General features: G+C 36.2%; 1 protein-coding gene across 8 annotated transcripts in view; it reads right to left on the minus strand.

Moving 5' to 3' along the window:
• The window catches only part of DMD (dystrophin), a 2,057,113-nt gene that overhangs the window by 1,375,454 nt on the left and 664,307 nt on the right, over positions 1 to 17,352 (minus strand). For all 8 annotated transcript variants that reach the window (XM_041741334.1, XM_041741335.1, XM_041741332.1 and 5 more), the window contains one exon: positions 8,251 to 8,374. In XM_041741334.1, the coding sequence (XP_041597268.1) occupies positions 8,251 to 8,374 (124 nt within the window). The remainder of the gene's footprint in view (positions 1 to 8,250; positions 8,375 to 17,352) is intronic.

Genomic DNA, 17,352 nt, shown 5'->3' on the forward strand with positions numbered 1-17,352 from the left:
CTAACCTCAAAACACATCCAGAAAATGTTATTACTGTGCTCACTACTACCACACTAGTGAAAAAAACCTCCACCATCACTCAGTGGTCTGGATATTTCCAAATAGCCTACTAAATGGTATTTCAATTTCTACCTTTGCTCCCTGATGCTATATTCTCACAGCAGTCAGAAGAAGTCAGTCACAACAGACATCAACTCAACTCTTCAGTAGCCTCCCTTCTCATCTGAGTAAAAGCCCTAACCATGGTCCACTTGACCTTAACCTCCTTAATTTCTATGGCCTCTTCTGTGACTAAACACCCTGATTCTTCACCTCTGCCATATTTGTTTTTCTCTGATACTCTAGGTATGCTCCTCCCTCAGACCTATGCATCCTCTCTTCCCTCTGCTGGAAATGCCCCTATCTCAGGAATCTATAAATCCCTCACTACCTTTAGATCTTTGCTTAAAGGTCACTTTGTCAGGGAGGCGTTCTACTGCTAGTCTATCTACACACACACACATACACACACACACACACTTCCTAGCCCTCATTCCTCCTGTATTTTTGTCTTTGACATTTATCAGTAACATTCTATATATATATTTTGCATATTATTGCTTAATTTTTATCTTTCTCACTGGAATGGAAACTGTAAGAAGGGTATCCTCATGAATTCCCTTCCTCACACCATCTCCAGGGCCCAGAAGAGTGTCTCATACATAGTAGATGCATAGTAAGGCGAGGTCCGTTGTAGCATAATGCTTCTATATATGATATTATTGTCTCTCCCATCCTACTCACACTTAAAATGCTCTTTGAAGATGTAAATGTATAACAAATCATAGTAGCTATACATATACTGGTTATAGCAACAGCCTAGGAGTTTAGGAGCTGCAAGTTCAATAAAGGAAAGCTTGATTAAATGAAAGTCTTCTAGAAGATCCAGATTAGATGGGGAGTTGGACACATTGGCCTGCTTTCCAACGGGACTGCTATGAAGTCCTGAGAGCTGTAATAAACAATTACACAAATAGAAAACAAATAGTACCATGTAAAATTCATTAAAGTCAAAATTTCATAGAATCTTACCTGGGTTGGGGAAAAGAAAAGAATTGGGATGGGGAAATAACACAATGCTTTTAATATTTCTTAAGGAATAATGACACAATGCCATACTGAAAAAATTAGAGGGAGTATAAACTCCCAACACTGCTCTACCAAACAAAATTTTAGCAAACTTTTTTGGCATCTTCACTAAGGTGCCATGGACTCCATGAAAAAGAAACAGAAAATGGTAAGGCTAAAAGAAGCTGAAGTTAACAGGAATGGAATGAAATTTCAAGATCATAGAGACGTGGATATCAAAAGGAAGAAACTAAAAGTGCATCACCATGATCCAAATCAGTACTGGAAACTGTAAAATGTGGAATGAATACTGAACAAAAGAGGAGAGAATGTTTCTTGACTATGGTACTAACCAGGATTCTCTGGGCCTCAGGAGAAGATAAACAAGTGTTCCAGCTGGCTAGAAGAAATATCATATTTTAAAATACCTTAATTAGGTTGTTTCTGTATTTTCAGATCATGTTTTGTTATGCTGACATGTTGAAATGTTTTGTTATCACTAGAGAATAAAAGTAAGAACTCTTTATTAGTCTCAGAGATCTGGGGACTTTTTTTCTCAGATATTTTCAAATATTTCAGCATCTTAAGTCTTTATTCCTCCTCCATGGCTCACTCATACTCTCTCTCTGCCCCCTCTCTTTCTATAGCCAGATACATAAATATGTGTATATAGAGAGATAAATATGTGTAGATATATATAGATATATATATGTGTGTGTGTGTGATATCTTTGTATATATATTTACATTTGTATATATATTAGCTTTCCCCTTTTTTAAGATTTTATTTATTCATGAGAGACACACAGAGAGAGAGAGAGAGAGAGAGAGAGAGAGAGAGAAAGAGAGAGGCAGAGACACAGGCAGAAGGAGAAGCAGGCCCCATGCAGGGAACCTGACATGGGACTCAATCCCGGGTCTCCAGGATCATCCCCTGGGCTGAAGGCAGCACTAAACCGCTGAGCCACCCAGGCTGTTCTCCCCTTGTTTTCAAAGCCAAAAGTAGCCCCTGAATGCTCTTCAACCATGACATCCACTTTGCTCTATGCGTTTCATCTTCAGTATTAGTCCACGTATCTGTACTCACCACTATACAGAAAGATCTTTCATGAAGGGTACCAATTTTCTTCTTGCCAGGTGCAATGCTTCTTATAGCATTAAGTACCAATAACTAAAACTACCCCTTAGAAATCACCTTACTCAGGAAAACATTTCTGTCCTAGACATTATGATCTTTCTCTAATCTATTGTCCTTAGGAAATGCATCTTGCTTTTCTGTATATCTGTCTCTCTCTGTTTATCTTCTATGTAATGTGTGTGTGTGTGTACACGTAGATAGTATTTTTAATCTTAAAAGTATCTATTTTTGTAATATATGCTTTTGAAATGATTTCTCTTAACAGAAAAAATGAAATACTTTAGTCGATATATATTCCATATGTGATCATATGTTTAGAAGCTACTACTCAAATTGTGAAGTATCTAGTACAGATAATTTCAAGTAAAGAAGACAGAAGCTAAAAAAAAGGCATCAGTTGACCATTTCATATGAAATGTATCGTTAATTTTAAAATATATTAAAGGCCCATAAAAATTCTTAGAGATATCAGGAAATCATGAATTCTAAAATGTGTAACTTCAAGTGCAATATAAAAGGCAACTGAGTTGTATAATAATATAGAGAAAAAAAGAAACATAATTAAGTTTTAAGCCAAGTATACAAAGAAGGGAAGTTTACTGATTCTCTAATAAGTTGATTAAAAACACTCTATGACCTCTTCCTCCTTCTTTATAGGCATCTCTTAAAAGCCTCCTCCTTTCATGACATCTTCTCTAATTAATATGAAAGTAAGTTTCAGATTCCCCAGAGGCCTACTCTGACTTTAGAAGCAATTAATTTTCTATTCACTTAACATTCTATAATGAAGTTTTGCCCTTTGACAGAAAAAGTAATTTATTCACTCAAATGTTTATTCAGAAGTTGTTACATCCTTCATATTGGTAGCAGAGCCTGACTTAAAATGTGCCCGAGGAACTGAAAAAAAAATCACTTATTCATATAGTCAAATATCAGCTGTGCTAAGTACCAGGTACTATATGAGGCACTGGCGTGCCAAAATCAAAGTAAGCCAAACCAAAACAAACAAAAAACAAAACCAAATTAAGTTCCAGACATTAATTTCCAGAAACCAGCAATCTAACCAATGTTATAATGGCCAGATCAGGATGGATACGTAACAGAAAATAGGTCATGGCAGCCTTCACAAAGCAACATGAAGATACTGACTTTGTCAATGCCTTCTAGTCAAAGGCCATCAGGTACATGCCTATAGCTAAAGTTAAGTTGATTTAGTTGTTGCAACAGGAGAGACGGCATATAATAGCAAACTATGGGGTTGGATTTGGGGCACACGTAGGTGAGGAGAATGGCCAAGGAAGCAGGGCTTTGCCTTTAATTAATGCTGTAATGAAATGGAGGTACTTCTATGACTGGACATCTTAAACATTTTTATCTAGATGTCAGAATCAATGTAGAGAGGCTAAAATTATGATTAGTAAGGCAGCATAATTTGTCACATTAGGGAAGATGAGGGGATATGCAGTCATTTCGGGTGGTTTGTACAATTTGAGGGGTCTGTATTGAAACAGGATTACAAAAGGGTTATGTTTTTGGCTTGATCCACCACAATCATGAAATGGCCTTGTCCGGTGCTGGCATTCTGAGCCCTTGTGCATATTCAGCAGGAGAATACCACAGACTAGCTGAAAGCAACTAATATGGCTTTGAGCATCTCGAAGGACTAATTGAAGTGCTAAGCCAGCTCCTGACATCAGTGGCTACTTTTTGCTTTCTCAAATGAATATCAACAGAAGCATAACAGAATAATATTTTTGTTTTAGTAAGTTCACTTTAACCAAAGTGATACGAAAACTGCTAAAGGAATACAAAATTAGTGGTGGGGAAGATGGCCTAGGGATTGTCACTTTAAACAGGTAACCCATCATATTAGCTTTAATCAGGGTTGTAGTGATGGGAATGGGGAGAAATGGACAGTTTCAAGAGCAGTTAAGGGAACAAAATTAACTGAACTTGGGTGGACTTGCAAATGGAAGGGGAAAAAAACCTAGGTGACCCAGTTAGCTTTTAGGTTTCTGGATTAGGCTGTTGGAAAAAAGGAAAAGAAAGACAAAGAATAAAGGAGAGCTGAGGTGATGAGATTTATTTTAGGTTTTCAGGCAAATATCCAATTAAAGTTCTCTATTAAGTAATTAAATAAACTGGTTTGGGTTTTAAAGGGAGAAACATGAACTAATGATACATATTTGGGGGCCATAAGAAAATAGGTGTTATTTGAATAGGAAGGAATGAACATAATCCAGAGAAGAGAAACAAGGGAAGAACTGCGTAGAATATCAACAATAAAGGAAAAGGGAGATAGAAAAAATAACCAAAAACGTACAAAAGGTAACCAGTAGATAATGGTATCCCCAAAACCCAGGGAGGAAAGTATTTCATGAAGGACAAATAAGAGAGTCTAGTCCTGCAGAAAGGATGAGTAACAAAGACACAAAAATATTCCTATGTGTTTATAGGAGATGAGGGTTTTGTTAAGCTTGTGGACATGTGGCTAAATAGAAGCAGGATCCTTAGGACATAGATAGTGAAGATATTGAAAACACGACCACGAACACACACACAGATTAGCCTCAGCTAGCCAAAGCACCATCTTTTCCACCAAGGCACAGGGAGAAAAAAGAGAACATGAGCACAAATACACATAATTTGATAGATATTACCTTAAGTAAACTACGAGGGAAAGTCATCTACCATAAATGGGAGGGGAGGAGTTTAGGAGATCCATTAAAAACTTGAAATAACTGAGAGAAATAGAAAATAATTGAGAGAAATAGAAAAGAAAATTTACTAGGAATGCATGGAAAGTCAATTGAGAAGTACCAAAGACTCTGTCTAAATGTAGTATTTCAGAAACAGAGTAATGTCTGACAGTGAAACACCTACAGAATAGTGATGCAAGGATGTAGCTGAATTGAGGAGATTAGGGAAATGGAAACTTTTGGAGATAGCAAGACAACCAACATGGGCTGAGATTTCTAAGGATGAAGGCATAACTTGAGTGGAGAAGACTGTCATCTTGGTGCCAAAGTCTTCAATGAGAAAATAATATCATACAATGGTGAGTGACAGATAGCCACTGGGCATGAAACACAAGAGACAAGATATCTCTACATAGAGAGCAGTACTTTAGGAATTGGCTCTTGGAACTGAGGAAACTAGCAATTCTAAATGAGTGGGGGAGTGGAAGAATCATTGTCTTAGTGGTGTTCTTGAGGGTAAAGGTGGTTTCCACAAGTACATAGGATAGAAAGTTTGTTTTGGAAGAAGGACTTCAGAATGCACAGGGGGTGTGCATGGGAAGGCACCAAGGCAGAACAGGCTTGTAGAAGAACAGAGAGAGGAAGATACCAGAAAGCACAGATGAGCAGAGATACGTATATTATGGGGGGCAAACCCATATAAAAGACATAAAAGAAATGTAGAATTAACTGGCTTGAGGATTTCCAACAGAACTTATTTAAAAGTTGATTTGGTGTGGGTGGGAGCAAGCATGGGTCCAGAAAGAGCCCAAGGCCTATTGACCTAAATAGCCAGTGTGAAGGCTTTCAAGAGAACACTATACAGGTATACAACCACCTTGCAGTAAGACTAGATTGTTTTGTTTTTTAAATTACTATCGTATATTACCACGTGCTCAACTCAAGAAGTTGAGCAGTTATACCTGTTAATTCAGCTTGAAATTCTCAACTGTGGTGACACTGATAGAATGAGTAAATGATCTAGAAGTCCAGAAAAGTCTCAGATGGTGCCTTTGAGTACTGATTCTCAGACCTTTATATACAAACGAGTCACCTGTGGATCTTGTTCAAATGCAAATTCTGATTCTTTAGGTCTGACCTCACACATTTCTAATAAGTTCACAGATGATGCCAATGTTGGTCATCCAGGGACCACTTGGAGTAGAAATGTCCCCTAGAATTCAACTTTTAAGTAAGCACATTATTTTAATTATATAAATGAAACACATGGCTAATAGAGAAGGAAAATTTATGTTAGGTTTAAAAGTATATAAAACTGAACTGATAATATTCTAGGACATTCTAATTGGCTGAAAGTATTTGACAGTAGTAGATGAATGAAGGAGTCAGTGAAAGAAAAAAAGAAGGCAATATTTAGCCATTTTTAATGGGTGCCTAAAAATGACTACCATTCAAGTTCATGAGACGGGCCTCCCCTGTGTTCAAAATAAGCTACATAAACTGACAGGTGAAGAAGAAAATTAATGTACACCTAAACTGCATCTCCATCATCATTACTATGTATTTCTCTCAAGGATTTGTAATAGATATATATTATATTTAGCCTGAAGGAAATGTCTAGGTAAATCATTTCATGTCCTATTTTAGTAGGCAATTAAGAATGATGTTATTTCAGAAAATGAGAGAAGTTGATAAAGGTGACTCACAAGGCATCAGAAAACCACTCATACAATATTGTAGATTTTTTTAGTACTTTCAGTCTGTCATCACTGACACTATTGATCAAATGCAAATTGCTTCTAGGTAACCAAATGATAACAGGAAATTTTTGAATTTATATTCTTGAAATGCTGGAACTCAATTTTCCTGCTTGATCAGAGCTGTTTTAAGATACAGACATAGGATGACAAACAGGTAAGTAGATTATTGAGATAAATTTAAAAAAATATAAATTAGCTAATAAAAGCCCAAGGTGACTCATACTTTCAGTGGCCAAATATGTCACATGACCTTTAAAATGTATTTTAGAGAGTTCACCCTCTCTAAGCAGTTTTCTATTCATTGAATTTCCCTCCACAATCATAACAAAAAACATACCATCCAATGAGTGTTCTTTGAAATAACACATTTTGCTAATTCTCTACTATATATACTATGCTTCAGTTTAATTTTAAAACTAAAACATTAACATCATAGTGCTCATTTCTTGAAATTATTTACAATTGTCTATTATTATACTAATAACAGAACAGTCTATAAAATAATGCTTTTAAAATAACTTCCCAATTTTTAAATCATTAACTATGAGACATGTTGATGGAATCAACATCTCCCCTACCTCAAGCAGCCTAAAAAATAGATTACTTTCTCCTAGAAGAAAATCATTTTTTGCTCTCCAAATTTTCCAATCCCAGAGCAAGTATTAGCTTGTATCTAAGATAGCGTGTTTGGAAAAATCTCAGAGAGTTCGTCTGGTATGAAACTGATTGCTCAAAACATGAAACTGATTTATTCCCCCCCCACGTGACCTTCCTATAGCTAAAACTATTTGACATTCAGAATATTTGTTTCTTTACCCTGCCCGCTACAGAGCATTTATCTGCCTCTTAGAAACGCTCTCACAAACAATGACCAAAATGGATGTTTTATAATTGTCGAAGTTGAAATATCAAAGCCTTCATAATGTCCTTGAAGGTGAGGCAGCTCCTACTAAATTAATGAAAATCCCTATTGTAAAGGACAAAACTATAATGTCTCAGCAGGGAATAAAAACAGCAAATCACCTCTTACTATAAATAAATATTGAAAAAGGCTGGACATCTTCTAGTTATGGTAATGCAATACATAAGGATCTGGAAAATGCAAATCTGTTATGGCAAGTACTAATGAGTATAAAGAATAACTTTTTGATGATAATGAGAGCACAAACAGGGTCCTAAGTATAGTATTTCTAAGGGTCCATTCTATTCTGCAAGCTTGCTAAGTCCCAGCCTTGAGGTGACAGAACAATACATGAGGGAAAATCAATGAGTTCATGTTATAAAATTGTTAATTTACAGCTAAATAATATAAAAGTTAAAGAAGGTTTATGAAAAGCATCCTGCTCAGTCACAGCAGAACCAGGAAAGATTTCTCGATGCTAAACACTGATTCTGCTGGATATGTAAAATAGATATTAAAGATATATTTAAAAGCATTATTCTATATTGCTTTAATCTTTTCAATTGATAGAATCAGATAGTGCAAAGCACAGAGTTTACAAACAGCAAAACTTAGGAAAATACATAAAAACTAATGCATAACCTACATTGACTTTTTCTTTAAGGTCTGAGAAGTTGCCTTCCTTCCGATAGATTGCAAATTCAGGACTCTGCAACACAGCTTCTGAACGAGTAATCCAACTGTGAAGTTCAGTTATATCGACATCCAACCTAAGACAGGAAAAAAATAAGGGTCATTATTTCTTGATTATCTCTTTCTTCCATATGAGAAAAAAAAGCAATCTATCCACATTTACCATTTTCCTTCCAATCTGAGACTCCTGCCTGATGCCCCTGTTACTGTTAATAGCCCTACCATTTCCCTGGTCATGTAGGCTCAAAATTTGGAGGTAGCTTTGATCTACAGTCTTATGATCATGGAGGTCATTTTATTAAGCTCAACGTAGCAATCACCTCTCTACAGTATCTCCTATAAGCTATCACTCTGCCTCTGCTTGAATGTTTGCACTGGCTGAAAAATTACTACTTCCCAAGATAATGCTCTTCCTTTCTGGAAAGTACTTACAGCAAACAAAAAATTCCTGCTGGTAGCTCCCATTGAACCATACCTTTGAGATCCATGCCCTTATGTAGTCTCCAACAATACTGACTGAATTTGGCCATGTGACTTGCTATGACAAGCAAGATATTAGTAAGCATAACACAAGCAGAGGCTTCATAAGTGCTTGTACTCTGGATCTTGTCCTCTTAGAACATACACTGAGAATGCAACTGTTATCTAAGAATTCCAATGGCCCTTTAAGGAAGTTTGATCTAGCCAGGTGGAGAGACAACATTAAAGAGAATGAGGCACTCCCCACATGAATAAGCCTTTCTTTTACCCCATCTCAAACACCAGCTGAATATAACCAAATGAATTCTCCAACTGATATCACTTAGAGCCTCAGAACTACCCAGAGAGCCCTGCCCACATTGCAGAACTGTGAGAAAAGATCAATTACTTCTGTTTTAAGCCACTAAATTTGCAGTGTGATGTTATGCTGCATTAGACATCTAATTATATAACCTGATATTCTCATTCTTTTATTGTAGAGACCTATGGAGCCAATGAGAGTTAACTGTTCAATCAAGTCAATCAGATTGAGTTAAAGCAGAGAGTGAAGGATAGTCATGGACAGGTTGCAAAGGACGAGGATATCTGTGCATCACTTGAAATTCCAGGCACAATTCTAAGTGTGTGTGCATTCTTCCTGAGAAAGAACCCCTAGATTTTATCAGCACCTGTAAAGAATCTATGAAAGAATTTAGAAATCATCTAATCCAAGATTATTAAAACAACAGGCAACAAAGTCCCCAGAAAAATATTTACTCAATTTTCATAGGAAGTTTGTGAAGGACAACACAAGTACAAATACAAAATTTAAGACACCAAGTAATACACTTTTATCACCATGCCATATCTTCTTATCCAAGAAAACTCTTAAATACTTGAAATTAACTCTTTCAATCCACTAGAAAATATCTGATGGCACCCTATCCTATTCCTAGGATAGGAATCCATGACTAATCCCTTCACTTGTCAGTATTAAAATTTGGCTCCTAAAGACATCATGTCAGTGTTAGTGTTTAGTGCAATTAGGAAAGAATAGACAATTATCTTCTTAGATATGCAGCCTATGAGTCTGGTCAATATTTTGACTTCCATATTAGACTTTTAATTCACATTGGAGTTAAATTGAGCTAAGACTTCCCAGAATTTCTCACATAAACTATCACCAAGCTAGTTCTCCAGAACCACAAACTTAGGAGCTAACTTCGCTCTCTTTTTTTCTTTCTTTCTTCCCCTCCCCCCCGCTTTTTTTTTGAGAAAGAGAGTGCATGCAGGTCAGGAATGGAGGGAAAGGAAGAGAGAGAATCTTAAGCAGGCTCCATGCCCAGCATCAAGTCCAATGCAGGGCTTGATCTCACAACCCCGAGATCATGACGTGAGCCAAAATCAAGAGTCAGACGCTTAACCGACTGAGCCATCCAGGGGCCCAAGGAGGTGATTTTCTGAACTCATAGTTTAGGGCTTTCAGTCATAGAAACCTGATAAAGTTTCTCATGTTAGTTGCAGACTATTGTTTTAAAATTAAACTGATACAGAGCTTCATAGAACATGAAACGTTTCCTAAAACAATCTCTTTGTGTTCTTGAAAAAGCCTATGGTAAGGTATTATTAATCTCTCTGATGATGTAAAGGAACAGAAGCGCAAAGAAATTAAGTTAATTGATGTCCAACTGGTTAGTTCCATGGAGAAGGAACTTAATTTATCTTGTTTACCATTATATCCTTCACCTCAAATAGGGCCTGGTTCACAGTGACAAATATTTACTGAGTGAAGGGTACCCAACAAGAAATTGAAGGAACAGATATCTCTTGAATTCAGAGATTTCTACTCCCATCTCATGTCACTGAATGTCAAAACTTTTATTTGCATGTGAACTGTAAATGTATATGGATTTTCATTTTGTTATGCATAGTGATTGTTATCTTCCCCACATTTGTTTTTTCCTCTAAGTTTAGTTATTGGGTTTCCTATTTCTTCATTCATAATGGTGATGTTGAAATAGAGTCCTGTTGCATGCTTCTAAACATCTCTCTCTCTCTCTCTCTGTTGTTGACTCACTAAATCAAATTTCTGACTCTGGTCATTCAGCTACCTACAAAACTCAGTGCATGTTTTCCATCAGAATATTTTAAGAAAAGCATTTTTGTTTTTTCTTTGGTACAATATAAACATCACTGTGTTTGTCTGACTGCAGGCATTCACTTGCCAGTGCATGGGGCAGGCCAGAAGTGCTCAGATGTTAGTATCAGCAGTGACCTTTAATAACACCAGAGTTGGTAGATCAATATCCCAGCTCCTTTGACCTTTGGTGTGACCATAATGATGAAAATAACAGAGAACCTTAGAGGGTTCCCAGATGGATTCAACTCCACTTGCATCCAGCAATAACCCACTTTTGAATTGTCTTTTATTGGCTGCCTTCTTTTCCTAACCTCACACCCCTGCTTTGCTTCCTGGGATCACATCTCCAATAAACTGTTTGCACCTAAATCTTTGTCTCCAGATCCACTCCCAGGGAACCCAAACTAAAGCAATGATCAACAGCCTCAAATGAACTCAGCATTCTCCATATTTAGTTGTTTTCACCTTGAACTCTGACTCTCCACGGGAACTATTTTAAACTTTTTCCAAAGCTCTTAAAGCACTAACCTATCCTCTTTCTTCAGCTATCAAGAAATGACATTTTTTACTCCACCAAGAAAGTGCAATTATCAGACTAGAATTTCTTCCACTTTGTATGTCCAAATATTCAATCTTATCTGTTCTCTTCCCTTCTCTTATATTTGAGCGAGTTTGCCTTCCTGACCTTCAAAGACTTCCCATTTTTCTTAGCATAAAGATCAAAATTATCCTGATTTGGCCTTGACAGACCACTTAAGCCTATATACAACTTTGCCCTTTATTCAAGACCTTCTAGAAACAAATCTCACTTCAAGTTTCTAAGGGAGCCCAGGGCCACACTCAACTTTTGTCCTTACTCCAATTAAGTAAAATCCTTTGCTCTTATTCATCTATCCATTAGAATACTTCTTTCTTAAAAACTTGGCTGTTAAGCATAATCCACTTTAGCCCCTTTGGTCAAACTTGTCCTTTTTCCCTTTAATTCAGCCTGACCCAATTACACACCAAATACACTCTGACTCATAAAGGTGAGATGTGAATATCCAGGATTCACTGCCAAATTCCCCTTTAAACTTGATCTCATTGGTCTCACCCTTTTGATTCAGATTGTCTCTAGGAAAGATTGTTCGCTTCTACCTACAAGTCTATGAATCTAAAACTTGACTAAAGGTACACAGCTGGTATCCCAGCTGGGAGAGCTCTGCTAAGACCTATGTTGGAGAAAGTTTTCTAGTAGTCCCAGAATTTATACTGGTCTTGTTTACACGCATGTTATAATTATCATTTACCACCATCTCCAATCCATTGCAAAAAAAAAAAAAAGTTATTCAATGTGACAGTAAATAAATTTCATCCAGAAAAAAAAATTATATCACTTTTAGACTTTTGTCTTTATGAAGAAAGCTATATATGCTTCCTTTTAAAATAGTCAAATATTTCCCTTCACTTTTGCTGCAAAATTTATACTAAGTACTCCCTATATGCCATGGTATTAACTTCCATAGATAACAGAGATAAAAATGCATCTGTCCACATTACCAGAAAGTGTGGTTTAGTAAAACATCTATTTAACAAAATAAAGTACTTTAGACATTAAACCAGGGCTCAGCTTGCACTGTGACTTTTTTTTTTTTTTTGGATAATCAAAAAAATACCTTTTCAATGAATTAGGATTAAATCAGCTTCTAGACTAGAGACTCTGTCAAGTAAATTGGTTATCTCCACACAATGAAGGCTTTGTGGAGTCAACACCATGGTAACCATCTGCTTGCTGCTCAGTCTGTGAAGACTTTAAGGGAGGCCTGGGCACCAGTTGGCATGCAGTTCTAATAATTCAGATCAATTCAGGCAACAGGATGTGAAATTCCTCAGAGAGATCTTTCTTCATTCAATTTTTTTTGTTTGTCTGACTTTATAAATTTGGAAAGAGGTTGCACGTGATGCCTGAACTTCTCTTTTACCTAAAGATGCTTTGGAGAGTGATTATGCTCCTTTTTTTGTTATACATATTTTTAAAGGGATTTCAAGTTTTTCTAGGGTGGTTGTGAGTGCAGTGCTTAACCTAAGAAAAAAAATGTCTATTCATAGGCACATAGGTTAATATGTCATACTTTTCTTCTGAAATAGAATGAAGCAAAATGTCAATGAGTTTGTACTATTCTCAGCTGTTAGACTTTCTGTTTTCTCTCTTCTTTCCTAATTGTGACACGTTGATTCCTTTGGAAACAGGTGGCACCTAAACTTAACTCTTACATGATTTAAGCTCTGAGCTTGTCCTTACCTAATCCTACTTGTATGGGATTTTGTTGTTGTTTTTCCTGTCACTTCCATTTGGGCTTGCTGCTTTGACCATCTTTCTGAGTTGCTTACTGAAACTTTTTCTGTCCCAATGTGATATACAGTCAGCCCCCACTCCAACATCTAACATTCAACACCATCCCTTAGAGTTCTGGGAATTAACCGTCAGCTGCTAGCACTGTTTGCCCTCTCCAATATTCTGCCAGTAGGCATCCCCATCTCTTTATGCCAACAATGAGAATGGAAGGGTGAAGGGGAATCAGAGACAGGGTTTCAAAAGGAAAGGCCCTCCTGCTCTTTTTCTGAGCACCAACAACCCACATTCAATGCTGAGTCTCAGAGACATTTCTACCACTTTTAGCAAAATGAACAAGGTCTCCTTTTTGGCTCCTACTCAGATCCTGGCTTCCAAATAACAACTGCAGATTTCGTTTATTCTTTATCAATTTGGCAGCTCCTGCTTCATCACCTTCTGTGGTTTGTCCCCTAGTTTTCATATTTTCACTACTATTAAATATTTTTTCAGATATTTCAGCTGGGATGTATGGCAAGTTAACAGATTCCCCTGATTTTAATCCATACATGGTCATAAACTGGGTGCTATCTACTCTCCCAGCATTTTGCAAGTGGTATTTTCTACCATCCTTCTATCTGAAGCTGGGGATTTGGTCACCAACTAAAGATATCATACAGATGTAACTCAGTTACCTTCTCAAAAACCCTCAAGAAAAACACTGAAAATTTATTTTCAATGCCATATTAAATCTTAGATTCTGTGCATGTACTTTTCTTTCTTCACAAAATCACACATTTCTACTAATTCTTTTTCTTCACTTTTAAAATTCTCATGAAGTCATTGTTAATGAGCTGGTATATAGTAAGTCTCATAATGGGCCTCTACAGCCTCAGAATCAGCCCACTATTCTATTCCTTATTATTTCCTCATCCTACTCTCATAACATATTTTACTCTGTAACATTATATATAATACAATAGACAAGTATGTCTGTATATTATTATGGACATATTCTACCCTTAAATCCACTCTAACTTTAGCAAACTTAAAATCCTTTTTTTCTACTATGAAAATTATGACTTCTTATTCTGTTTGCAAAATGATTATTCTCCTATCATTGTTGATGAGTACTCTGTTCTGTGTTTTTCAAGCATGTTTTAAAAAACTAATTTTTGTTTTTATGTATGGTTAGCAGTGAAGTGACATCTTTATCTTTTTTACAAAGGCACTCATTATAAAACTAAAAATTTGTGAGGTCCCATAGAGCAGAGCAAACATATCTTTCAATTTGTGTTATTTACAAAGGATTTATTATCCTTTTCAAAGGTCATTTCAAAGGTCATCTCAAAGGTCATTTCAAAGGTCATTTCAAGGTCATTTTCAAAGAGACCTTCCATTTCCTGGAAGTTTCAAAATATCAAAAATTATGGTGTGTAGGGATCCCTGGGTGGCACAGCGGTTTAGCGCCTGCCTTTGGCCCAGGGCGCAATCCTGGAGACCCGGGATCGAATCCCACGTCGGGTTCCCGGTGCATGGAGCCTGCTTCTCCCTCTGCCTGTGTCTCTGCCTCTCAATCTCTCTCTCTCTCTCTGTGTGACTATCATAAATAAATAAAAATTGAAAAAAAAATTTTTTTAAAGTATGGTGTGTATATACCAAAAATTCAGAAGGTTAAAGTTTTCCCTTAAGATTGTATTGTACAGGGGTGTCTGGCTGGTTCAGTCAGTTAGGTGTCAGACTCTTGATTTCAGCTCAGAACCCCATCTCACAGTTGTGAGATCTAGCCCCACATTGAGCCCCTCCATCAGGCTCTGTGCTGGGCATGGAACCTGCTTAAGATTCTCCCTCTCCTGCCCATCCCTCTCTCTTAAAAAAAAATGACTGTATTTTACAAATGGACTCTACTTCATCCAGTTGAATTTTCCATAAAGATCATGCAAATTAGGTCAGTTACATTCCCTTATGGTCAAAATTGGGAAACATATGTGTGTATGTAAATACTTTAAGTAAATAATTTAAAAAAAAAAAACACAGAGAAACACAATCCAAAGAACTAGATAAATACTTGCACTTTAAAAACTTGCCGGTTTTGAAATGTCAATAGTATGTCATTGTATGGAACTTGTGCTATATGATGATCACTCTAATTAGGTCAGAAGAGACTCAATAGGCACTGATTATATTATGTTAATTTTCTGTACAGTGACTGCCATATAAAATATTAAACTAACATGGCACATTTACATAAACTTTAGCTCAGTCACTTTCAATATACCATTTGGAATTCATCATTCCCAAATGAGTAAACTTTGAAAATAGGAATCCTCCAAGCTCCCAGACTTAACTAATTTGATTAGTTAGCTAGGCTATGAATGGCCATTTTACATCTTTAAACATCTTTGCACATAGAATTTCATAAAAACTTAAGAGCCTCTTCTTTAGAAGCTAAAGATCTTTAGAAAGTAAAGTGTTGACTCTTGTGCAATATGTTAACTCTTACAGGATCCTAAGGCTCTAGACCTAGACCACGTAACTTAACAAGCCAAATTTTAGATGTTCATTTTAATTAGCTAGAACACAATTTCGTGGTTAATGGAAACAAAACAATGATTCTTTTTCACTGGTATTATAGCATGGAAGAAATCTTTTTGGAAGTGGGGTAAGAATTTAAAATTTTGTTAATTTTTAAAAAGATTTATATTCATTTATTTGAGAGACAGAATAAGAGAGCAAGCACAAGTGGGGGACGGACAGGGTGAGAGAGAAGCACATTTCCCACTGGGCAGAGGGCCCAACTCAGGTTTCAAAGTGAAGATCGAACCCAGGACCCTGGGATCATGACCTGTGCCAGGCAGGTGCCCCCATTAATTATATTTTTAATAATTATCTTCTTCAATTTCTAGAAAATGAGGAAACAAATTCCATATTGGTATGTGGGTACTCTCCTGATCCCAGACCATCTGATGAACTTCTATTCATCTTCCAAAATTTAGTTCAAGATATACAACCTCTGTGAAGATTTTCTTGATCAATCTCTCACTCCCCCTCCCCCTTCAACTTTCTTTCTGGGAAAGACAGTCCCTCATTCCTTTATCTTGCTACATGTTACTTGCTTTTAAAAATTAAATAGAGTACAAATTCAATTTGAATCAGCGAGATCTTATAAAATATCAAATGAAAATTGGTATAAATCCTGTTAGTGCTAAAAATAAAGTATTTTTAAAACTTTAAGATGTGCTGAGTAATTACCATACTTTCAGAGTTATAAAATATTGTAAGGGAGAAAATCCTATTTAACTTGGGGAAAACGAGTCAACATTTACATAAACACCTCCTCCAAATTAAGGTAGTTTGTGTACTTTATACACATGCACGCACGTGTGTGTGTTTGTATAGTGTTGGTGTGTTTTTCTTGGTTGAAGGGAAGAGATAGGGCCACATGACTGCCTTATAGTTTTTTAATGTGTGTGATGTATGTGTTTCTATGTGTGTGTGTGTATGTTTGTACAGGTTTAAATGTAAGGTAAATATGGTGCAGTAGAAAATTACTGAACTTAAAGCCAGGTATCCCAGGTTTTAATCAATCATCTTGATCCTCATACTTTTTTCTTAGGCATGTGACTTAACTTCTGTGGTCTTCCTTTACTTCTACCTTTAAACTGTGAAAGTTAACAAGCTTCCATCAAACTGGTCTTAAAATAGAAACTAACATATACTTTTTATAAATTATTCTTAAATGTGTATATTTACCTCACTAATTAAAGCACTTTTAACCTGAAATACATAGCTAAGGTCAGTTTCGCTTACATTGCAGCATTGATATTCTAATTATATTAGTCTGTTTATCTAGCAATCAAATTAGCATCCAAGGATGTTATAACTCCCAGTTATAGTAAGAACCCTATAAACTCCTCTCAACAGTTTACACGGCACCTGAAACAAAATATGATGAGAAAGGACACTGTCTTCAATTATCATAAACTTGCTACAGTAACAGGCCTATCAAATAATCTATTTTCCTTATGTTTGCATGATCTTATTTATAAGCTTAAATGTATTTCTAGCTTTATATGTGTAAGTTTAAGTACATCACTCATAAAATTATATGTTTCAGTACAGTAAAATTTAATGATTCCAGATTG

The sequence above is a fragment of the Vulpes lagopus genome, chromosome X, assembly GCF_018345385.1.
Source record: "Vulpes lagopus strain Blue_001 chromosome X, ASM1834538v1, whole genome shotgun sequence".
NCBI classification, from domain to species: domain Eukaryota; kingdom Metazoa; phylum Chordata; class Mammalia; order Carnivora; family Canidae; genus Vulpes; species Vulpes lagopus.